The sequence below is a fragment of the Sinocyclocheilus rhinocerous genome, unplaced genomic scaffold (assembly GCF_001515625.1).
Source record: "Sinocyclocheilus rhinocerous isolate Xijiao unplaced genomic scaffold, SAMN03320098_v1.1 scaffold2415, whole genome shotgun sequence".
Lineage (NCBI taxonomy): Eukaryota > Metazoa > Chordata > Actinopteri > Cypriniformes > Cyprinidae > Sinocyclocheilus > Sinocyclocheilus rhinocerous.
Genome location: NW_015666566.1, coordinates 422,537 through 447,901, shown reverse-complemented (window position 1 = coordinate 447,901; position 25,365 = coordinate 422,537). Strand labels below are relative to the sequence as shown.

The following is a 25,365-nucleotide window of genomic DNA, read 5'->3' as shown; positions in this document are numbered from 1 at the left end:
ATTCGGCCAATCACAATGCATTGGATAGCTGGCCAATCACAGCTCACCTCGCTTTTTCAGACCGATGAGCTTTGTAAAAATAGACGCGTTTCAGAAAGGCGTGGCATAGAGGAGAAACAATGATGTACAGTATGTGGAAAATAATGTGTTTTTTTAACCTTAAACCGCATAAACACATTTCATTACACCAAATACACAAAATAATGTTCTTTTTAGCAACATCATATGACCCCTTTAAGTAGCGTGTAAACGCAAAATCGAAAGTGAAAGTGAACATCGAGTGCGCATTCAAAAGCGATTTCAATACCTGCATATTGATAGCGTGAAAATTATAAAAAAATATAAGAATGTTTGCGGGAGCGGCTACAAAAATCGCGAGAGCGGAACACACACGTTGCAGGAGCAGGTGGTAATGGTCAGAAATTCAGCGGGAGCGGTATTATGAAACAGTTCCGCACAGAGCTCTACTCCAGACTATCGCACAGCACGTCAACATTTTAGGCTACTTGTTTTTTGTTTTTTTTAATAAATAAAACCTAGACACATTGTGCACTGAGGTAGGCCTGCTATTTATTTTTATGTCTGACGAAAAAAGACAAAAGGATTTTTGTAGGAGTTTTGTCATCTTAATGTTAATTATTAATTGAAAAATATTTAATGTAGGCCTATTTATTTTATTCTTTTTATTTGTTATTTTATTCTATTATTCTCTGTTCTCAGAAGCGTTGCAGGTGTGTGATAATTTGACGATGTGTGAATCCAGGTTCTGTTGCTCTGTTGTTCTGTATGCTGCTGCTGCACGTTAAAAAAAAACTGGGATTTTTTTTTTTGTATTTTAATGGGTCACAGACACTCATCCGTTCTATTTTTATTTAATACTAATTTATTATTCTAATCTTATCAGTTAACGGTTAATGTTCGAATAACAATTAATGGTTGTCGGTCGGGAAAATTAACCGAAATGAACATCCCTACACGATATGAGTAATTTTATTTCACAGTAATGTTATATATATATCATAATATAGCTATTTTTGCTTTAAATAAGGTCATTATGATAACAAAATGTTTGATATCATAGAAATTTCATAATTCTTGTCACCAGTGTCAATATCACAAAATAATTAATAAATTCTAATGAAGCCTAAATTAAAAAACAAAACAAAACTCAAGCTCACTGAAGACAAGTATACAGTCAGTGATTAAATAAGAATAAGAAACTAAACTAAGAAAAGCAATAGTACAAAAAAACTACAGTAGAACAAAAAAAATAAGACATGCTACATACATTGTATAAAGTAATCAAATGTCTAAAAACACTGCATATTCTTCATATTTGTTGTCTGATTAACAAGAATGACAGACAGCAGGAATATTAGACTGCTGTCGCTTTAAGAGCTACCCGGATCCAATATACTGTAACACGTGTTTTCTTAGCTGTTTGCTTTCACTTAAGACCTACTGTGTTTATGAGGATACTTGCAAAAGACAGCCATTTTGACACAAGGGTGTGTGTATTTAAACGTTCAAGACTTATAAAGCGACAAAAATAACACATTCAATACTATCGCGCTCTATGAGCACCGTCTTCACGTGCGCGCACCTCTCTGACAGCGCTCAGAAACAGTCTCTCAGACAGTGCGCATATAGCAAAATAAGTTCTCTTTCGCTGTTGATTGCATTTCAAAGGCTTAAAATCACTTGTTTTTAAAACCGCAATGCTTAGAAATGCATGTCAACGATAAGTTTTCGTGACCATGTAGCACAGCAATGTCATGTGAGCGTGTAACCGCGACAGAGACGATAGTTCAAAATTCCTACCAGTTAATCGTGTCGGTATGAACTTGAGGGAAACAAGGCTAACTTTTGAAAATCAGTGAAAAAAACACTTAGCAGGCAGCTAGCTTAAATGGCTAAATACATTAGTAGTGGCCTGAAAAGTGTCACATGGTCACCAGAAGGTGTGGCAATAGCAAACCTTTTGTCACCTCACTGTAAGTGCAATATAATCACACTTCATTCCCAGTGGGCTGCAGGCTCCCCCTCAGGACCCAAATGGAGCAGCTGATCGCCGCGTGTATCATGATAACAATACATTATACACTCAAATGTGCAAGGTAGAGGAGTGAGCTGTAACCTAAACTTTACGGACAAAGCTCAGTGGGGAAGATATAGCGGCTATGTAAGCGGACACTGTAAGGACCAGACTCTCAATGGGATGAGGCCTGCTAGGCTGTTGTAAGGAACACCACTTTTATCTGCACTCTTATTTCATTACGGGTTGATTAATGTTTGCTAAAAGGTTAGACCCATCTGACTCACCTAAGATTAACGTCTTATCTCTGCAGTGGCTGGACTGTAATGCAACTCCATTACATGAAGACAATTCTTAATGGAATTAATATTTAAACCCATGAAGCATTGCTGCTCAATGGCTATAATGTAGAGCACAATGGGTAAAGGTGAAAGAAATGGGGTGAAAAGGATGATCCACTCTCCCTCCTTACCGACATAGCGCTCAACATCCTTGACGGAGAAATCCGGCGGAGGTAAACGAAGGCCGAGCCCTTCCATTTTGTGTACAGCGATGGGATAGCGGAAGCCATGCCTTTCCAGATATCTCTGGGTGACCTGACTGCCATGCATTTGCTGCAAGATCTCATCTCCACTGCAGATTAAAACACAGGAGAATTACTGATTAGAGAGCAGATTTGAACAACAAGAAGTATGAACTACTCAGACAAGAATTGTTTATTCTCTACATTTTTTTTTTTATAGTTCTTTTGCATTCTTTGTGAAGCTTCAAAGAGCTAACATTTTGTTTAACTGAAGACCTGACTCTACACTAAACAGAGATTTCTAGAAAATGCCACAATAAACACTGGTTTTCAGAGAATATAAGCTGTGCCCATATGCATCGTGTGGCATCAAGCGCTGGAGTGCTTTGTCATGATGGTGTTGGTTTCCCACAGCTGGCACACGTACCTGGGGAAGGTCCTGGCCTGCAGCTCCCGCACAAACACAGAGGTGCCAGCCTGCACTGGCTTACTGCCATCATCTGGCTCCGTGTAGTCGTGTCTGTGCCAGTTTCTTCGCTTCTTCACTGTAAAATCAGGCAGAGAGAATTCAATAAGTCTGGCCTCAGAACAATACCGCAGTTATTACTAGACTACCACAAGTCCATAACATCTGTTGCACACCACTGCTTGTTGATCACAACAGTTCAGCTGACTAGACATACTGTGAAACCTCTTAAACCAGTTCCTGCCTCCATCTGATAATTAGTCTGATAATTAGAATTCCTGACAGGGCACAGAAAAGTATGCAGAACTTCATATAAATATAGTGGTAAGGGTGAATCAACAGATTCTAACAGTCCAAAAAGTGGATACATACTCAGAGAGGGTCCATGGTGGACGTCACAGTTGGGACAGTGGTAAACGTCAATGTCCACAGCATGGTGCTCTTCTACCTCAACACAGCTGCAAGAAAATAAAAATGTAAATGAATTAATGATTTGTACGCATTAAATAGTTTTCTGAGGATACTGTATGTGCGATGACAAATGAATCCTTTGTATAATTATATAAAAACAATGCATCGTTCAAACGTTTGGGGTCGCTAAGTTTTTTAATGTGTTTGACTTTGAAATAGTTTCTTATGCTCTCCAAGGCTTTGTTAATTTGATCAAAAATACATTACAAACTGTAATATTGCGAAATATTGCAATTTAAAATAATTGTTTTCCATTTAAAAATATTTTAAAATGTAATTTGTTCCTGTGATGCAAAGTTGAATTTTCAGCATCATTACTCCAGTCTTCAGTGTCCATGATCCTACAGAATTCATCCTAATATGCTGGATTTGCTGCTCAAGAAACATTTCTCATTATGATCAATGTTAAAAACAGTTCAATCACAACAACTCTTGGAAGATTTTAGCATGGATAATGGATATGACAATGTTAATGTATTTGGTCTAGGCGGAATAGATCTGCTACGCTGCTGCTGCTGGATTGCGGCTGCTGTTGGTTATTGCTGTAGTTGGCGATACGGTGCTGTGAGTATTTAAGACATACTGCTGCTGCACAAATAACATATAAAATAACCAGTAGCAGATCTATACAGGTGGAGCTGGGGAAGGTGGAGGGTTTCAGAAGAACTCTGAAGGTGCGCTGCAAAACGCTTGAATGGATGCTAACCAGCCATTTAAATGTAAAGCAGTAAGTTGCGTATGCAACATGAACCAATCAACTTGTGCCAAGTCGTTTAATGCTATGAATATCATCAGTTACGTTAAGAACCCGTCAGCCTGCGCCATCTAGAGTTTCATGAAAGAACTCGGCATTTGTGCTGCTTGATATTTTTGTGGAAAGTGAGATACTTTTTTCCTGGATTCTTTGAACAACATTTATTTATATTAAATAGAAATCTTTTGTAACAATATAAATATATTTAAAATTTTTTTAAATCTATTTAATGCATCCTTTCTGAATCTTGACCCCAAACTTTTAAACGGTAGTTTATATTGTGCTTCTTCACTCAAATAAAACTAAACATGACATTGTTAGACTACATTGTACTTAAAGTCAGTGCTAAACATAAGTTGCTAAATGTTCATGAAAAGAAAAAATACCATCTAAACTTTTCTAAAGACTTTTCTTTAGAAAACTTTTCTAAGTTCCCCTCAGACATGCATTCATTTAAACTCCTACCCCTAAATGAATCGCGATTTGTTTAGCATCTCAACCGATTTGAATCGTCACATATTTGAATCGATTTTCAACCGGCTCGCAGTTAATCGTTACATCCCTATTCATCAAACAATTCGACAGTGGCTTGCACTTGCTGAAGGAGCTTATTAAAACATTTCCCCACATCTGAAGTGTTCAGTAGCTTTGCCAACAAACATCTTATCGCTCAAGACCCGTTTGCCCCACTTCTTCATTTTCCCACTTCCAGCCGCACCCTCCAATTAGCTTAAAGGCATGTTGTTTCACAGAAAGTCATATGACGAGCTAGCTCTTGGCATTGTGTGGAGATTCATTAGCCAGGTAGGTAATGAGGCCTTGCACACTTCTCTGGCTCAGGTTTTGCTCCGTGTTGCCAAAGAAAGCAATTTCGTTAACTCCTTGGTTTAAGTGTTACATTACCCAGAGTGAAGTGCTCCAAACAATGAGGGATTCACATGGGGAATGCTTGACTAGCTGGAAGTAGCCTGAAGTAGTCTGACACTGCAATATAACAAACAATATGCAGGATATGCAACGTGGCTTTTTGAACAAACTTTGTAGCCTCGATTAGCATATATAGCACACATTAAAACATTCCAAAACATGCTTGAAATGTAATCCTGCCAGAGACTGAGCAGATTCTGCAGGAGTAACTCCAGACTGGGTCATCTACGGTCGATTATGTTTAACCCCAGACAGGCCTGGCTAAACCAGAACTCCAGATGTGAGGTTACATTTGGTTGGGCTCCAGGGCACGAGACATGAGGTGAAGGGGGAAGGGAGTGTGTTTGTGTTGGAAACAAGTGTGGGAAACAGCAGCATTGAGTGGCAATGGTGTGTCCACATCAAAAGATGTAAATTAACCTTCTTACTGGAAAAATTTGGGGTTTTGTGTTTTTTTTTTTCAATGCCACAAGAACAAGAGGTATTACATAGCCACATTATTAACAACATTAGCTGCAAAACAAACAAAAGAAAAGTTACATAAATTTCAAGCTTTATGAGCTTGCTGCAAAAGGTTTAGGCATAAAGTCAAAGGATTGTGAGACTGCTGCAGAATCATGACTTTCTTTCTTGCAATTCTGAGTTTACCTCTCACAATTTTTTTTTTCTGCCACTGATAAAAAAAATGTATTTGTGACTTTTTACTTCATAATTCAGATTTTTTTCTTGCATTTGCAATATATAAAAATATTGTTTATATATCCCAATTTAGACTTTCCTAATTAAAAAATAATTGCATATTGTTTTTTACATTCCAAAATGTCATTCTGAAAAACAAAATCACATCTAAAAATACACAAATTTCTATCATACACCCCAATTTTCGGATAATTTTTACTCAACTTTTTGCACTTTTGTAAAATCGAAGTTTTCATCCAAAAAAATAAATAAATAAAAATCTCAAATCCCATTCACACAAGTCACCAACATCACCAAGTTCGATTACATGCAGTACCAATGGTTTTTGGTTTCACTGAACTGGATTCATGCTAACCAGCTTGGTTTGGAGTGGCATAAGGGTGAGAAAACCATTTGCATTATCCAAAAATGAACTAGTCAATTGTTTTATATAGAGAAAATGACGCACCAATCGGAAGCAAGTGCACCATATCAACATCTATGTACATTTTTGTCTTCCTCAAAGGAGCCAGAACAATCCAATATAGCTGCCACTGCAAATGCTGGCCAAGAACTTTCCCTCCTTCTGTTTCCTTCAGACTTTCACTTGTGATTGTGATGAGACGACCAAAAAAGACATGCAGGAAGTGACTCATAGACATCATTACATCACAGCGCCTCAGTTCTTGACCTACTGTAGGACGAAACACCGGCTTTCTCCTCAAATCTGGGAGAAAGGTCTACTCCTACTCTATCGGAGTAATCTGTGGCGAGGAACACTGTGTCACTAAAAACAGATCTGACTCAAGAGTTTTTGAGCCACGATAACAGATGCTGAAACATTCTGTTGCCAAGCAGGATGGGTGAAAAGAACAGCACTGGGTGGGAGAGAAAAGACTGCTTGAGTTCTGAATCTGAATGAGTTCAGGCCTCAAGAGAGCTGACATCACGAGGGATTGGTGGTTTGCTAGCGTAACAAAAAGATTCAGGCAGAAAGAGAGAATGATGCAACAAGCACAGAAAATATGAAGTGCAATATTATTGGCAAGTTTCTGCTGTGGAGAGTTAAATTATGAAATAATGGTGATGAAATAATCGAGTGTTGTACTCAAATAATGAGTAACTGACTACTTAAAGGGATAGTTCACCTTCTGTTGCTGGTCCTCATTGACTTCCATAGTGTGGAAAAAAAAAAAAACACTATGCAAATCAATGTGGACCAGCAACTGAAGGTGAACTACTCCTTTAATACAAGTATTTAAAATAAGTTAATGTTTTATATGTTAGAATATGTTACTGTTTTTCTTGATGTTTTTATTAATGCTTATTGTTCATTTATTCATATACAAATATGTGAATAAAACTATAAACTTTTATACACTAACATTATCAATAATGGTTTCAAAATAAGCCAACCGCATAGTTTTCCTTTTTAAATAAACAAACAAATAAAAGCAACAAGCATGGCATCAAAAACATCAAGAAAAACAGTAATATTTTAAAATATAGTTAAATGTAATCAATGCTACTTAAATAATTAAAATTCATTCATTAAAAAAGGATAAACAACTGACTATTTTACCCTATATTTGTTTGCGCATTGCACTATTTACGTGCTAAATCAGTTATTAAAAAAAAAAAAAAAAAGAGGTTCCATCTCTGTTAGGATCCTGTCTTTGAAGTCAGCTGACTATCGAGTGTTTCTTTTCTTTAATTCTGGTTTGGAAATACCAGAGAATAAATCTATCATTGTGCTTCAAGTTCCTCTGTTAGAGTTTCCCTGTTAAAGCAAATGAGCAAGCCATGTTGTCACAAACAAATTCCACAAAACCTCATGAGACTTGCTAAACTGTGCACTTTTCAACCTCAAGAGGGTGGTTCAGCATAAAATAGGATAATAGCATTAAAGTATGTGAGGCGCAGTAACAGACTTGTTTGTTTCGGTGTTATTTTATTAATTTAAATCTCACCAAGCTATTGCATTTGCTCATTGCCAAGGCTTACACTGTTGCACTGGTATTGCATGTTGTTTTGCCAGGAGTGGAGGGGGGATCCTGACGAGAAACAGAATGTCATTGCATCTGTCCAAATCCTTTGTCTAAAAAGGACGCACATCACAACAAAACAACATCGACATAATGTACTAGATAATCGTACTGGATGATTCTTTGACTAAAAACTGATTGATTTGAGAAATAACAACACACGCAAGCCTCTAGGCACCGTTCCATCAATATCATAAATCTGGAAGGAAGAGCCTTTAAGCCCTAAAAAGATGTTGGGATTTGGCCTCAAAAGACGGAAGGAAACAGGATGTCATAGCATCTGTTCAAATCCTTTGTCTAAATAGGACACACATCACAACAGAACAACATTGAGATAATGTATAGATGATCATACTGGATGATTATTTGACTAAAAGCTGATTGACTTGAGACACAAACAAGCCTCTAGGCACGTTCCATCCATTTCATAAATCTGGGTTGTTTGTGTCTGGAAGGAAGAGCCTTTAAGCCCTAAAAAGATGTTGGGATTGGGCCTCAAAAGACATAAGAGCACACTGAGGGGCTGTGAAGGACGTGATCCTCTTCTTATGACCTGCCATTTAGCCTGAATGGAGATAGTCATTACTCAGCGGAAATGTAGGCTTGATCAGGAGATGGAACAAGTCCAGGCAAACAATAAGAGGATGTGGCCATTTTTCTCAATGGCACGTTTTTGGAGAAGTGCCCATGGGTCCCCCAATGAGAGTACAACATATTTCTGATGGTTCCTGAGATAATGGGTGAGGGCTGGTTTCGTGTGGCTTGTTAGGTCAAATGCAGATCCTAGCAAGGGGTTTAATAGCAGAAGGTTGGAAAATGCTTGAGGGCTCCTTTGAAGGAGTCATCTCAAGTACAAAGCCCAACACAACCAATGAGATCTCCTGAAGGCTTAACCAATCGTTCACGTAGACGGCAAGCAGATAAAAAGAGTCTCCATGGTGATGGCAAATTCACAGGCGGAACTCACAGTATGCAAGCAATAGATCCCATTACGCTCTCAGAATCCCACTTTGCACTATGGTTTGATCCTGAGGCCTCCTTGCCAACAAAAGCATGCATAAAGATATGGAGAATTTTAACTCAAATGTGTATTATTCCATCACAACCGCTCTAGATTTGTGCAACTAAAGAATTAGGAATGGGAATTGAAAGGAACTTAATGATTCATAAAGATTTAGAAATACTTAAATGGATAGTCCACCTAAAAAATATTACTCTGCCATCATAATCTACTAACTCTCATGCTATTCCAAACATGTATGACTAACTTTATTTTGTGTTCAGCAGAAGACGACTTTACACATTTTGACGAATATGTAAAAAAAAGTATCTCAAAATGCTTTTTTTTCATGTAAGAAAAGCAGCTAAAAATGTCTTGCATTTAATCACTTTACATTTCTACACATTTATTCCATTTAGTTTTTTTGCTGTCTCTATTTCGTTCTCTCATCATTTACATAAGCTCTTACATACTGTTACAGTTAATGAAGTCAAAAACTTAAATGTAGGTATTTGTCGTCACAAAGTCATAGTCAAATTAGCAAAAATTAGAGAAATTTTGCAGGCAAAGATCGTCAATTATCCATTATCACAATCAACATGAAGCAGCATTTACTTAGGTCTAAGGCTTTTTATTGGTAAACCTAGCAAATTTGCATATTCAAAGTTTAACAAGCTTGAATCCAATGCAAAAATTGTGTCTGGAAATATTTAGCCTTTTAACGTTCCTCACATGAAATTCTAGATTGCATGGATTCCTATTAAGATGACTGCATATCGCCTGAAAAATCTGCCAAATATTGGTAAATGTAACCACATCTTAAAGCCCAAAATATACTTCGTTTTTGTGCGCATACGCTTGCGGAAGTGTATAGTTGAACTTTCAAAGCATACTCAAATTGATGGCGTGCACAAACACAGGCAGTCGACACATGCGCTCTAAAAAGCTTAATCTTTGTCCAGCGTCTGCTGTATTTTTCTCCAGAAGTTATGACCGATAAAAATGTGTACTCTTTTAAACTAAACTAAAGTTGCAGTTCTCTCATAACCTCCTCACACAAGTGCTTGTCAATGTGTGCATCTGTGGTTCCTGCATTCTCCACTATTTTGTTGTTGTTGTTCCATCTCTTTAGTTTCGTTTTCTACAGTAAAACAAAGCCCGGGCCACTGTTGCCACCTAATGGAACAACTGGTTAGTGCAAAACCAAGTCAATGCGCATGTGCGACCTGTGTGTACAAAGGCCCTGTCCCAAATCGCACCCTAAACCCTCGTGGTCTACCTCTGAGTCCGCATTTTCGTGGCGTAATGCCGCTATGACTGTTGGGTAGAAGTCTGCTGCTGAGCTCGCCCCAGTGCGGACTCGGCAGAAGTGCGGATCAAGGGCGCATAGCGGCCGCAAAGGGGGCACTCGTGAGCACCGGTGCATGAGGCGGCCATTGTAAGTCCGTAAGACCGCAAGTGCACATGAAGTGTTCCATTTGGGACAGGGCCATAGTAGGTTGCGTGGTGCGCTTACAGTACACGCATACTAATTTTGTGACGAAATTTGCGTCAAGTGCACAGTACACGGACTCAAAAACTGAAATATACTTTGCCTTAAGGCTTCAGAAGATTTTGAATATACCACATAGTAGTGTTGTCTGAAATTTTAAAAACGTAATTTCCCGCTAACATTTGAGCGCTGTTGAGCAGATTCTAAACATGCATATAGGGATCTGCTGATAGACACGGCTTTCAAATGCTCCCGTGTGTCTTCTCGGTGAAGAGCGTGACGCGATGATCATTGTAGCCAATCACACACAGGTCAAATGGACTGCTTTTTGAGCTTAAAGTGCCCCTATTATGCCATTTTTAAGGTTGCTAATATTGTTTTATGAGTCTCCTAAAACAGGTTTGCATGCATGCAAGGTCAAAAAACACATTAGTTTTCTCAAAAAATAGATTTAATTTTACCTAATTTCTAAATGATTCGTAAACGACTTGTGCGAAGCAGTTCAAAGAATCAGTCTCTCTAAACCTCTCCTTTCTGTGAGCCCTCACTGCTGTGATTGATCGCATGGTGCAGTCCTTTGTGATTGGTCTACCGCGTACAGCGTATGGCGCATTGCCATGATGGAATGGGGGGGGTAAGGGTTGTGCCCGAAGCGTGAAACAAATAACCCGTTATACGGAGCCACTAAAAGGTTAGCCGCTTGCTAGCGGTAGCCTGTTGATTACAGTACATGAAAGTTCACTTACCACATACACAGAGCAAGGAGAAATGTCTGATAGGATGATGGCGAATGATTTGCAGATCCTGAGCACCAATGACAAACATCTAATCTTGTCTAATGTGTGGCAAGTACTGCCGCTCCATAGTATAGAGTCCTTGTGATCGTGAATCTCAAAAGTGAAAGTGAAAGTAAAATGAGAGCGCGCAATCGAAAGCGGTTTCAATAGCGGCTCCCTGATGCCCGCAATTTATATACAGTCGCCGGGAAAAAGTATTGAAATATTTTTTTTATCCTCCCATCTCGTAGGCTATTTATTCCCTTCAGGGTTTCTGTAGTACACTTCATTTCCTTTCCGAACACGGAACTGGGATGCGGCGGATTGCAGGAGGGGTGGGGGGGAGGAATCACGATGTCAGCTTAACATCGTGATGTCTGTCAGTCATTGGGAATGGACGATGGCATCGTCTATCGGCCCAACCCTAGTGTCAAGTGTTAACAAGTTTGTGGTAATTATAAGATGTGATAAAACAAATTTACTCTCACAGCGTAGGATGCAGTGTCTTCTCGACATGATGTTAACCACACGGAAATTTTACTGTGTTTGTGGGCGGGCAAGTTGGTGACGTAGAACGTGGGCGGACATTATGCAAATGTGTTACTTTGTGACGTACAGCCATAAGAGAATAAGATTCGAATTCCTGACGACTCGTTTAGGCGATTGCGAGCCGACTTTTTTTTGATAGACAATAACTATTTATCGTGCACTGTCGGCTTCACAACTTTGCAGATAGTTTATGTTCACATACAGCTATATGACACTCTGCATGAAAGGCAATATTCGAAAAGGCATAATAGGGGCACTTTAACAACCCCTGGTCACCATTCACATTCGTTGTATGGAAAAGAGCAGCACGAACACTCTGCTAAACATCTCCTTTGGTGTTCTACAGAAGAAAGCAAGCTCATATAAGTTTGGAATGACATAAGGGTGAGTAAACGATGACAGAATTCTCATTTGTGTAACCTGCTGAAAGCCTGAAGTATAGTTCTATAACCTCAGGCCTGGATGAACAAGTCAAAATTAGCTTATTTACTTGACTTTATTTATAGGGTCCCTAATAATGAGGTGGAAGTGTAGGGTTTCCGAGTTGGACAGCAAAGCAGAACCTGACAGTGACCTCTCATATCCATCAGTCCCAAGCTTGAGTTACTCATCATTTAGTGGACACCTCATCCTGTGTGACCTACAACACTAATTGCAAAGACAGTCCTCCTGGAATAAACTAAGGTTACGTGCTTTGCTTGAGGGCATAATGATAGAACAGTAAGATAAAGTGGCTGAGCAGGACTGTGAGGTGAACCCACACCCTTTGTGTTAGCAAAGATCTCCACTGCAAAGAACACAGAGGACACTGTCGTTTTGATGTGTGGCTGCACTTATTCGCTAAATTAAGCCTGGCTGAGGGAAGTCAGGGAGGAAACTGTGGGCAAAAAAAAGCTCAGCCAACAGAGAGTGAAGCAGCAGGAAACATAACATAAAATGAGGGTAACGAAAGATAAACTAAGCCTTCCCTTCTCCTACTTTATGTCTCTTTGTGAACCCGACTGTCTGTCTTAAACGCAGACAAGCCCCTGAGAGTAATGAGCACAGGAAGCTGCATTTAGCAGTATAGGAAACTAGGCTTTACTGCTTCAAACCCACAAGCTTGGCCAAGACCATCACCCCAACAAGAGCAGGGGACTTCCTCCAGACGCTACTGTGCTGCAAACTCTCACCTTTGTTTAGAGATCAAAACACAAACAAGACAGTAACTGCCACTGAAAATAGCATAGACTCGTACGGTTTAAACTAGAGATACACTACCGTTTAAAAGTTTGGGGTAACTTTTGGAAATAATTACTTTTATTTAGCAAGGATGCATTAAATTGATCAAAAAGCAAATACATTTATAATGTTACAAACGATTTTATTTCAAATACATACTGTTCTTTTGAACTTTTTTATTAGGGCTGTGCGATATGGACAAAAAAAACCTATCGCGATTTCTTTGATCAATTTTGCGATTTCGATTTTAATCACGATTTTGACACACACAGACATGCTTTACAGTCATTCATGCATTCAGTGTGAATTTGAAACATATTTCCAAAAGAAAACCAATTAGAGCTTTATCAAAAAGCTGTAACATGTCTCTAGAACAGACATAAGGCAAAATAATCACTAAGTAAAGGTGTAACAAAATGTCTCTTGAATAGACATATGGCAGAAAAAAAAAAGTATCCCATGTCCAGGGATTTATTTATTTTTTTGCCATACATTGGTCATAGAGCATAGAGATGTTGAGTTCACACGTACTCCGTCTGCAGTGCGTATACAGTATGTGTATGCGGTGCAGAAGCAGCACGGACTCATTTTGCTTTCGCACAGGACGCGTTTGCAGTCCGCTCCTGATTTTACCACAAACACAACATTTATCCATTATTTTGATTTCAGATCCAAACGTTGTTTCTGAAAATGCTTTTTCAGCGTTGTGATTCTCTTTTATCACAGTACAGTAATACAATCTTTCATAGACATATTCACGTTTAAACTCAATAAATATAACTTTGTTTAACTACCACCACGAGTGCCATCTATTAATGCCTTGTTTATCTAAAAGTGCACTTTTCCTTGTTTTAAATCTAGCCAAAAAGCCATATGTGTTGACTGTGAAACTGTGCATTTATGGTGTAATTACTAAATTTCTGTGTCAATTCATGTTAATTTTTACCGCGAATAATGCGCTGTCACTTTAATTCAGCGCGTGCAGCACAGCAAAAATAGACTCAGTGCGGAAACGATCGCAGCATAACTGCTGCAGACGTACCGCTCCTGGAGCGCACTGCCGGACCGCAATCGCGTGCAGTGTGAACGCTCTGATCCGTTAACATGGGCGCGGAAAAAATACGCACCACAGACGGAGTGTGTGAACCTGGCGTTACGTTTGTATGCCCGCCCGGTCTGTTCTGTTCTCGTGCTCCATTTAGGCGCGCTTTATTCTGATTGGTTCGGATAGCATACTGCGGGAGGTCGGGGGCGTGGAAAATAGTGCTATAAAGCGATTTAGAAATCGCGCAAGCTCATATCGCGATTTTTATGGCGATTTCGATTAATCGCACAGCCCTACTTTTTATCCTAAAAATCACGTATCATGGTTTCTGCAAAAACATTAAGCAGCACAATATTACTGTTTTTACTGTAGTTCTGATCAAATAAATGCAATCTTGGTGAACATAGGAGACTTCTTTCAACCTTGGTTTGAGGCGATATTTCCACAGCTCTAACTACTTTCCCTTTTCAAAGCATTAAAATACTATAACAGCACTTATTAGAAATGACAAATGTGACAGATGACCAGTGAGATCATCCGATCTATTCATAAAGTGGATAATGGTCTTGAAATCAATGGGTTGGCAACCTAAGGCCGTTAATCATAAGCAGTCTGTGGAAAAATCCATCTGACAAACAGCTCAAATAATGTTGTTACTAAAGACTATAGAAAACCGATATGCAAAAACTCTACTTGTTTAGAATCATGCAATCATATTTATGATATAGAGATTTTATTGTCATTTAGCAAATGTAACTATACATAAGATTCCATCAGATTATCATCACAGTATTTTATCCTAATTGATCACAGCACATGATCATCTCGTCATCATAAAGAATCTCGAATGTCCCGTACAAACACAGGGTGACTTTACGACCGGGCCAATCCTAGTAAAAACCTGGGCTGACAAGACAGAAGTCATCTATCTCTCCTCAGTGTTTTTAGCCTCAGAGGGACGTTGATGAATGGGGCTTTGAACTTGCCTCTGGGCAAGCGAGGCCTCCATCAATCTTTCCCCTCCTAAAAACGCACAAGCGCACCCACGCACGTGCATCATGCATGCAAATACACGCATTATTCAAAAGACAGAGGCGCAAACAGAATCACAGACCTCAGAACTGATTTAGGAGGATTTGCTGAGGATAAACTAACCATTTAAACAAGTCATTAGGTAGCATTCCATTTCTAAGGTCACTGTAAATGCTGTAAAACTGGCCTGCACCTGACAGGTAAGGCATGTATGGGCAGTTTTTTGAAAGGTTGAAACTGTACAACTGGGCCTCTATCAGGAATGAATATCAGGAGTTTCGTAATCCTCTGAGACCTTCACCCCCAGCAGCTCCTGCATCCCAAACAAGGCTGTGCATGGAGCCAGATAACAGCCAGGCCCCGGCGACCGGCTAGACGGCTTAATCCCATTGATGGCAGGCAGCAGTGCCACATGGAACCTTTGAGTAACAGAACAAAACACATCAACCACGCATCCCGAAAATATGATTAGCCGTGTTATCAACACACCACAATGTTGTAATGCAGAGATATAAAACCCCCTTGGCAATTGACTTGCAATTCAAACACACAGGCCTCCTGCAAGAATGCTTGGTAACCATGATAAATATTTATATTCTTTCATAAGGCTGGGGAATTTGGGTTGTGACCTGTTTCTGATTGACCTCTGAAATGCTGTTATTTAGAAACTGAATTCAAACCATGTCAGTTCTAAGTTGTGGTGTGATTTGCGAAAGACATGCATTAAAAACAGAAAAGTGGACCAATTATATATTAAAATAACAGTAATGATAATAAAATTATTTTTATATATATTGTATACAATTATATTTATATACAGATATTATAAACAATACCTTGTCTATAACAGTTATTTAATATACATCTTTTTCTTAAAGCTCGTAAACTAAAAACAAACATGCCACCCAGCTATTTCACACTTACAAACAAGCTGCAACACGATGTTCTTGCACACTTTCCGGCAATATTTACAGTTAAGCTACCTTCATCCCGAGCGTTTCACACATGGCTTCAGCTCCACGCTGCACACGTCAAACGGTACCTGTCCCTTTAAGAGGCGGAACCGTATGCCCATATTTGTAAAACTGGGGGTATTTAAATGCCCGACCCCTGCTATCAATCAAAAAGACCAAACAATCACGGAAGCCTTAGGCGTGAGCTCCATTACAAACGTGACTTTCTTTTTTACATTTAATACTCCCATAAAACCTAGCAAACCCCAAAATCAGACGCTACTTTCTAAGCAATCCGTAATGCACATTTAAAGCATTTAACGAGAGAAATAGGGAAGGATCTGATCTCGTAAACTCAACCACACGTCTTTGTTTAGTTACCCCCCCCCATTCCCCGTGTAACTTTTCATCGAAACCCCCCACGTTTCCTCACGCTGCAGAACAACCAACAAAGAAATAACCTGCATGTCATATACATTTAATTTACGAGCAATAAAACTCGTACAATACAATACAGGCTGCATAAATGTGAAGCAAACCATGAAAACAAAAATAAGCAACCAAAATATCTATCCAGATGTTGTTTGGCCAGTCAGTGTTTGTCAAAAGTGAATTTCACACAGCCTAAAACGCTTAAAACCGTTTTATTTTCTGTTAACTCCTCTACAAAAGGAAACCATTGCCATTTATAATATTTTTAACCATAAGAAACAAGATGCGTCTTGAGAAGAAAACACGCACGAGTTCACTCGAAAGCGTGCAAGTTTCAGCACCACATCAATCATGACTTCGTTCAAAATCATTGCTATTCCTTTTTAAACAGATTTCTTCTTTTTTTTCTTTATTAATAGTAGTAGCTGCTATGTTGTTTTGAGTTGTTTATCTCTCTTCTTACATTATCATTCCAATATTTGTTTTGACGTGTAGCACGTTGCCCCAACCGCTGTTAAATATGCAATATAAATAAACCTTCACTTGACGTCTGACATACCACAATCTCACGTGCACGTCGATGCTGACATTTATTTACTTTTATTATGTGACACAAAACTACATAATGGGTTAATGTCAGCTGATGCTCTGCAACTCCTCGCCACAAAGCTTCTGCGAAAACCCTGCGTGAACCCATTTTTGCTGCTCGGATCGCTGGATTTTTTGAGAAGCCGTGGAAAAACAGTCAAACGTTACTGCAAAACAACGACGAAGCTTTAACCGACGGGTAACACGAGCGTTTATATTACGAAACCTGCAAACGAGGCGATTAACGGGTGGACATATTGACAAAGCAGCGCTCGGCTTACTAACACCCGAAGTGCCATAGGATTTCATACGCGGATATTTTTGTTGCCTTTCCTACGCAACGTGTGACGAAGAAACGGTTGAAATCCTTACCTGCCGTGAAACCAGTCCTTACAAATATCGCATTCTATCATAAACCGGCTCACATCGTACGGCTGCCGGCAGACGCAGTACAGCTGGGCCGTCGCCATCTTCGGACTGTCCCCAAACAACGCAGCGGCAGCCAAGCTGGGATCGAGCTGGGCGGGGATTCCTTTAATTATGCGGAAACAACACAGAGAGGAGCGCGAGGGAGGGGCGCCGAGGGCATGCCGTGACGTCATGCGTCAACACTGCGCGCGACGCACGCCAAGTCACTTCATCTTTACGTAATACGATGATAGGGTGATAATAAAAAGCACTGAATGAGACAAATGAGTTATGGATACATAAATTCAAGGTTTTAAAGTCTATTAAGTCAAGACCAATAGTTGTTATTTTTGTTAATATAAACTATAGCTTATAGTTAAAATCAGTATAATGTACATCATGTGTAATCATATTTTACTTTTTATTAAATAATGAAAGGTACAAGTTTCCTCCTATTTAAAAAAAAATAAAAATAACGTTTTAAGAAGCTGCATTTTACATGTGAAATATGAACATGAAAGTAAAAGCTTTTAAAATGTGAAATCCTGATTTGCGTGCATCAGACCTATTTTTAAACTGAAAAAATTTAAATGAGCTACCAGACACTTTAACATTTAATTTCAGGAGATTAGGCTCAAACACTATGTCATGCAAAATTGTAAAATTAGTTTCTTCGGTCTTGTTTGAAATACAGTTCTTATGAGGAAAGAGAGAGATATTTTACACCATATTTTCAATACAGGCTGTTCAGAATTTACCTCTAGAAACACCTCTGGGTTAGAATTTGATGAATGTGTTTATGTGTTACATATCTTGTCAAATTGATATGCTTTAATACCCACCTTGCATGATGGGAAGCAGACAAACAAACAAAAATCTTAAATATGATTTTTTTACTCTGCATTTCTTTTACACTGTGCCATTATTTTTTATTTTATATTAAGAAATGATATACCATTTAAATAAGGCTGAAATTGATCTAAAATATATTTTAATATTAATTCCTTTAAATAATTGACGCAAATTTGTTTTAAATATTATTTTTATTTGGAAAACCTATATGTATTAAGTCATTTTATTGTCATGTGATTTTTTAATGTAACATTTTGTTAATATCAGTATGTTTTACCACATTTTGTTACTCTTGATATCTATGATTCACATTTTAAAAAATATTATATTACATTCTTTTGACAGTTTTTTACATTATTTTTATGCCCCATTTAAAATAGCATAAATAAAAGGCAGCAGCCTACAACAAAAGTTATATACATATTTTACCATTTAAAAAATATGTAATTATTTTATTATTAATTTTGTTTTATAATATGCTGCATTATGTAATAAGTATAGGGATCCCTGCTGGTCATAAACAATGTCACTATAAAAAAGGATGTATTATACTTTTATGTTTTCGCATTGTATTCTTGCTGTGTTTGTTGCATCATATTGCTTCCCTGCAGTGTCGAATAAAGTATATAGTAAACCTGCTAGTCCTGAAACTTTGAGTGGAAGGTTGACAATAGCACAACCTTGTGAAAAATCTGATCATTACAGTGGCTGTAAAAGCGCAACTCTCTGACTAAATACCCGTATATAAACTGCAAGCGACGCGACAAACTCGCCTACAACGGTTCCATTATAATTAACAACTCTGCGACGCGGTGAAATGAAGCGGCGTTGATTAGGAAGTTTGTCGCGTCGCGTCAGATGGGCTTTAAGCTCTGGGCGTCGCCTTGGCTCGACCCGGACCAATCGGGATTGCGCTCAATACTTTGTAAACAACACAGTTGCACGCTGTATGAAAACTTTACTACGAGAGAGGATGTCGCGTGCCGAGGACCGCCAGAAAATCTCTTAATTCGGTAAGGGGCATGTTTAAAATATTTACAGGTTTTGTGAGCTTAAATGTTTGTCACGTCGAGGATACAAGCACTTTTCTCATCTCTGAAAGAACGAGCGCAACTACGACGTTGGCAGACATCCGGGACGTTTGTCGGTGAAAAATAGTGAACGCTGATGTATTTCTTTGGCAAAATCTCTGTTTGTTGTGACACGACGAGTAGCTTTAGGAGTAACTAAAGGGATACTCTTACTAAGGTGGTCATTTTTGTTTCTCGTTTCTTTTGTAAAAGAACGAAGCGTAATGAGATCCTCATCGTAAGTGATAAACTCTTGCGCAATTGAGCCACGGGGAACATCGGTGGGCGGCTTTGCGCTTTGTTTTCATTATTGTTTTAATATCATGATGTTCAGGGGTCAAGATGTTTAGTCCACATTTTCATGACTGTTAAAGGTGCATGGCTGAGGATGGCTTAAAATGTGAAAGATATGGTCAATTATATAGGCTACACTCATAATAATTTTAAATTTGGGTCCATGACGTGATGCTTGTTTTTGTCCGGAAGTCACTCAAAATGCAATTCATACAAGAATGATTTGAACACACACTGTTTTATTAATAGTTTTATTCATATGTTTTAATGTGTGAAGTAAAAGCAATTTAGATTTTTGTAAGTCAAAAAAGTCTTGGTGGTGTAACTGTCCACAGATTGTAAAAAAAGAAGAAGTCCAATTAAAAGGCTAAAATACTTTTAATAATTTATTGAAAAAGTGTTCTATTATAACATTATATTATTAATCGTTTCAAAAACAATCAAAACATTTGTCTTTTTAAATGTTTGTGTATGGAGAACTTTGTATATCAAAGTCAGTAAAGAATTACCAATATAGAAGAGCCCATTTTGTTGTCATTGTTTAAAAAAAAAAAAAACATATTTTGTTAACATAAAGATATTTTATTACATTAGTTATTAAAAACAATTAAGTAGTGAAGTGATTTTAAAATATTTACATTTTGAAAACATTGTAAACCAAAGTCAGTGTGGCATAGGCCTGACCAATATGTAAGAACTTGTTTTGTTTCTTTTTTTAAAAATACAACATATTTTTACCTTTTTATGAAAACACATTTTGTCAGATACACTGTTTATTTATTTCTTTTAAAAAAAGCAGTCAAGTCATTAAAAAATATATATATTTAAATTAGGAAATCTTTGTAAATCAAAGTCAGTGTGGCATAACCAACAATAAGCAAAATGAACCCAATAAGAATTTTTGGTCATGTGTAATTTTTTAAAAATGTAACATTTTTCTTTACCTTTTTATGAAAAGGCAGATTTTGGTACTGTCAAGATCTTTTACTTTAGATATTCATAATTCATCTTTAATAACAACAGTTAAACATTTAAATGATTTTAGACAAAAAAGTTGTTTGTGTATTTAAGGTTTAAAAATATATTTTGTACTTTACATTAAGGTTCCACCATTTTACATTTTTGTCATTAAATTAAGCCATTAAATAAAATATGTGTTAGTAAATATGAACCTTTTTTTTTCCCAAAAATGTATAATTCCAACATGATTACAAAATTTGATATCTCTAAGAACTTGATTCACGTGTTTAAAAACTGATTTAAAAAATCGCATTACTATCATCCTTACTCATGGCCCATGCATGTGACTTTTTGTAGAGGTCCAATAAGGGCAGAGTCCCTGAACTGTGAATGGCATCCCAAGCAGGCCAGAGTGAATACCTTGGCTGTTATTAAAATCCATCAAAGAACAAGCTTTTGGATCTTTTGCTAAACTAATCTAACCTAAGTGACCAAACTATATAGTTTGATTGTGTAATATTCATCTTAGTGAGTCATTTATAATAGCAACACAATGGATGCTTCTAAGTGCACCGTCAAGTTTCAACATCCTCGTAGCTGGAAGCTATATGGCATTCAATACCTGTTTCTGCAGCGTTTGTTTGCTTTAGTCATGCATGCAGTGCTTCCTCTGAGAAGTCTGCTCAACACATGCTTTTCCGAATGCAAGCACAAACCCAAAAACAAAACAGAAAATGCCTCAGCAGTTTCAGTTTTTGGGTAACTGCAGAAGGCGAGGGGCAGGGCAGGCAGGTGCTCGTTTAAAGGGGTCATATGATGCTGCTAAAAAGAACATTAGGTAGGCGTGGTTAACTCTTAACTTTTATAAAGAATATCTCTTTGGTTTTGAGACTTTAGTGTTTGCAACTTTACAGATCTTCTTTATGCACCAAGAGCTTGTAACACTCCAAAGAGAAAGGAAAAATTGAAATCGCATCATATGACCCCTTTAAGACATTGAACATGAACACAGGATGTGGGCACAGCCTTCATTTTAGAGCCTCGGCGCTGCACGTGCAGCGTTCATCCAGAGTCCTCTCTCCTGAGGAAGAGGAGGAGGGGAGGATGTATCTTCCTGCCGGGGGGCTCGATCAGGAACACAGTGTCTCTGACTCCTGAGACAGATGCAGGGAGGTCTTTGTCCTTCATAGAGCAGGTTCAACATTCAGTGGTCCCCTCACTGCATCCCAGCAGTGTATTTGACAGGACAAAATTATTTATTTAATTTTTCATTATCGCAAAGGATTGTCAAGATATGCCTGATTTCTACCAAGAGTGTTAAAGCCCCCTTCTTGGTTGATCATCAAAATGGCTGATCTTTCTGTGTGGCCGTTATGGTTGATTTATCTCCTACGCATACTGTCACCTGCTGTGGTTTTAAGAGACTTGGCTTCTGAGAAATGACATTGTTGACTTTCTGTTACTTGCAAGATCAGTGTTTCGGTTTGGAAGAACAACTGAAGGAAAGAAGTTTTGGAAATTATATTTTAAAACACCAATTGTAATATTATTTAAAAAAAGTATATAATATGTTATATTTTAAAATATATATATATTTTTTAATATTTAAAATATTAAGAAAAAAAATATATATATAATCTGACTAGATGTGTGCCTAGAAGTTATTCAGTTGCTTTTTAGAAACATAGAAACCATCCCATCAAGTAATTTTGATTTCACACACTAAATTTATCACCCATTTCAAAGTTTTGAACCAGCAACAGAGAATACAGTTAATTCATAGTGGTAGCGAAAATGTGAATCGTGAACTGTGCATTTCTTTGTTTTGTTTGCTGTTCTTCTGAAGCGGAAATGTCGGTAGTTCTCTTCTGAGCAGCTGTTTGTGGGCACTGATACAATGACAGTGAAAGGCTCATCTGGGGCAACTCAACGTCATTGTTTCCTGGAATCTATGCTAATGAAAACGAAGACAAACAAAACAAAAAGTTATCAGCATAAATAGGCTTTAATATATGCATGATAGTTTTAATAATTTTAATAATTATTTTGAAATAACATCTGTACTATTATAGAGACTGGCTTCGGGTTTTAGGTGAAAATATTCTGTAATAATAATATTATGTAATTCCAGTTAGTTCAGTAGGCTATTGTTTAATAGTGCTTTACACGATACAATTAAGCAGGCCAAACGTGACACTAGCATGGTTAGTTAGGACGAGGAAGAACCTTGAGGTGAATCATAACATATTAGTCAGAAAAACAGTAATAATTTCCATTGGGAAGTGGCTTAGTTATGAGTTATTCATTATGGTAAATGGTTTGTATTTTAAACAGGAAGAGCTTGGCTCAAATCATACATGGGAATTTTTTGACTTTAGTAAAGTCCCTCAAAATCTAGTTTGACTCCTCTCTTTCAGTTTATGCTGTAAAAATGACCTAAAACGGTGATAAAAATGTTTAGCTAATTGTTAAATCTCAACAAAGAACGTGACAGCCTAACTTTACAGGAAGGAATAAAGAAACATGATACGTTTCTTTGACAATGCTGCCATCTAGTGGATGAAAGATCATATTTGAGTAACACTAGAGAAAGTTTGGTAACATATCTTCTGTTTACGGTACTGTAAGTAAACATGCATTGAATTATTTAACTCAGTTATGTTTAAAAACAAAAAGCTATTTTGTATATGCCGTGTTGGTCTATATTTTGCTTCTAATTTATAGTAATGCAGTGTTTCCCCTAGGTTTACGGCTTTGGGGGCTTTTTAATGGTTAAATTAAATTGTATTCATCAAAAAGCATGTCTAATTAATTAAAATCATGAAACTTAAACAATTTAACATCAATTTATTAAAAGTTTAACAAAAAAGTGTATACCAATGTCGTATGTAACTTTAGAGACGGTCCCTAGATTTGCGAATATCGAGTGCCGGGAAATGACACCTCTGGCCATTCCGTTGGGTCGTTTGTAAAGTCACAGATACTGAACATAGTTTTTCTATGTATCTTGCTCTGTTGAACGGCAAAAGTGACTTTACTAGGCTATACTGGATTTACACCATGTATTTCCTGTCAGCGGGAAAGCCGCACCCCCAGCTATTACAAGACCCGAGCAAGTCCATGGTTGACACCCTCTCATTAGGATGTTGTGCAGAGGAAAAATAAATGCGTAACTACATTCAGAAATAAATGAGTGATTAAAAGAAAACGGTTAGGATGAGTTTAGCATTTCCTTAAACATTTTCCGGCCGGCCACCAATTTATTTTATTTATTTGCCTATATTTCATCACACGTTTAATTATTTATATACGTATTTAAACAAGAATACGTGTATTTATACACGCATTTATTTATTTATTTGCGTATTTATTTATACACACATTTATTTATTTATTTGTGTATTTATTTATTTTTAATTTCTGCAGGTTTGGTCCTCCATACGCTGACACATTCTGGAAGAGTAGTTGTTCTCAATTTTAATTTTTTAATTTATTTATTTTTAAAAAGCATTTTCCTTAATTTTAATTTCAGCATGGTTATCAGTGTTTAAATGTATTTTTATTATGCATATTAATGTTTATATTTATATATGTACATGAACAATACAAATAATGTATACATCAACAGTGTTATTAGTATAATTTAGTATTGTTTATTTATTATTACTGTATTATTATTATTATTATTATTATTTACTTTTATATTTTAGCTTTACATTTACATTATAGCTTTAGTTTTAGTAGTTTTGTTATTTACTTTTGTCATTTTTATTATTTTTTTAAACAAATATTTCTATTTATTAGTTTTTTATTATCATTATTACTACTCTTTTCTTGTCTTTCTCTACTGAGGATGACAATGTTATCAATAATGGTAACAAAAGAATGAATGAATTAATAACTCAATGAAAATGAATAATATTATTTAACTAGCTATTTACAAAAAGTAAGAAAAAGGAAAAGGAAAGGGGAAAAAGAATGTTCTCACATTAAAAATCTATTTCTATATCGTCTGTTTTTTCTCGTGTAAATGTTATTACCAATTATGCCTCAGCTACTATAATTAGTCACTCTCTAATCAGAATGACTGAAAATATCGTTACAACCTAATTAGTGTTACAAGAAATGTGGCTATATTATATCTAAATGTAGCGCAACTGTATATTATTAGTATACTTCACAACTGTACGCTAACATTACTGTTACTTTTTTTTTCTTATTTATTCTTTCTCTCCCTATCATATATTGAAAGGCTGTGGAAAACGTTTACATTCTGTGTTTATTCATATATCTGTCTTTGGTTTTGGTATATTGCTTTTTGTTGTTGTTGGTGGTGGTGTTTGTTCATTTTTCTGTACTTTGTCTACTGTCATTTTTCAATTTGTCACATTCTCAATTAAAAAAAAATCTATAATGATCAAATTTAATTTATTTTTATTTTAGTTTTAGTAATTTTAGGAGCAACTTCAACTTATTTCAGTTAGTGGCCAAGGCACTTTTAATTACATTTTTAAAATCATTTCATTTCAACTTTATTTTACTTACAGAAAACAATTTCAGTAGTTTCTCTTTTAGATTTAAGGAACAAAAACAATACTGTAAATCAATAAATGTGTTCTTATTGAATTATATTTTACATATTTTAATTTTATTTATTTGGTTACAACACTGACAACCATATCTGAAATATGAGAAATAATAAAAAACTAAACAATATAAGAAATATGAGAAATAATAACGAGGACAGTGATATATATATATATATATATATATATATATATATATAAACACAAA

At 36.9% G+C, this 25,365-nt stretch overlaps 1 protein-coding gene and 1 long non-coding RNA gene across 2 annotated transcripts in view; one reads left to right on the top strand and one right to left on the bottom strand.

Moving 5' to 3' along the window:
* Positions 1–17,573, bottom strand: part of kdm7ab (lysine (K)-specific demethylase 7Ab) — a 29,931-nt gene extending 12,358 nt beyond the window's left edge. The window contains exons 1-4 of the mRNA XM_016544231.1: positions 17,360–17,573; positions 3,397–3,482; positions 2,986–3,103; positions 2,508–2,668 (exon numbers count right to left, since the gene is read on the bottom strand). Coding sequence (XP_016399717.1) covers positions 2,508–2,668; positions 2,986–3,103; positions 3,397–3,482; positions 17,360–17,457 — 463 coding nt within the window. The 5' untranslated portion in view covers positions 17,458–17,573. The remainder of the gene's footprint in view (positions 1–2,507; positions 2,669–2,985; positions 3,104–3,396; positions 3,483–17,359) is intronic.
* Positions 17,574–19,133: 1,560 nt separating this feature from the next.
* LOC107732800 (uncharacterized) overlaps positions 19,134–25,365 on the top strand; it is a 126,691-nt gene continuing 120,459 nt past the window's right edge. Inside the window, exon 1 of the long non-coding RNA XR_001638907.1 lies at positions 19,134–19,260. This is a non-coding gene — a long non-coding RNA (uncharacterized LOC107732800). The remainder of the gene's footprint in view (positions 19,261–25,365) is intronic.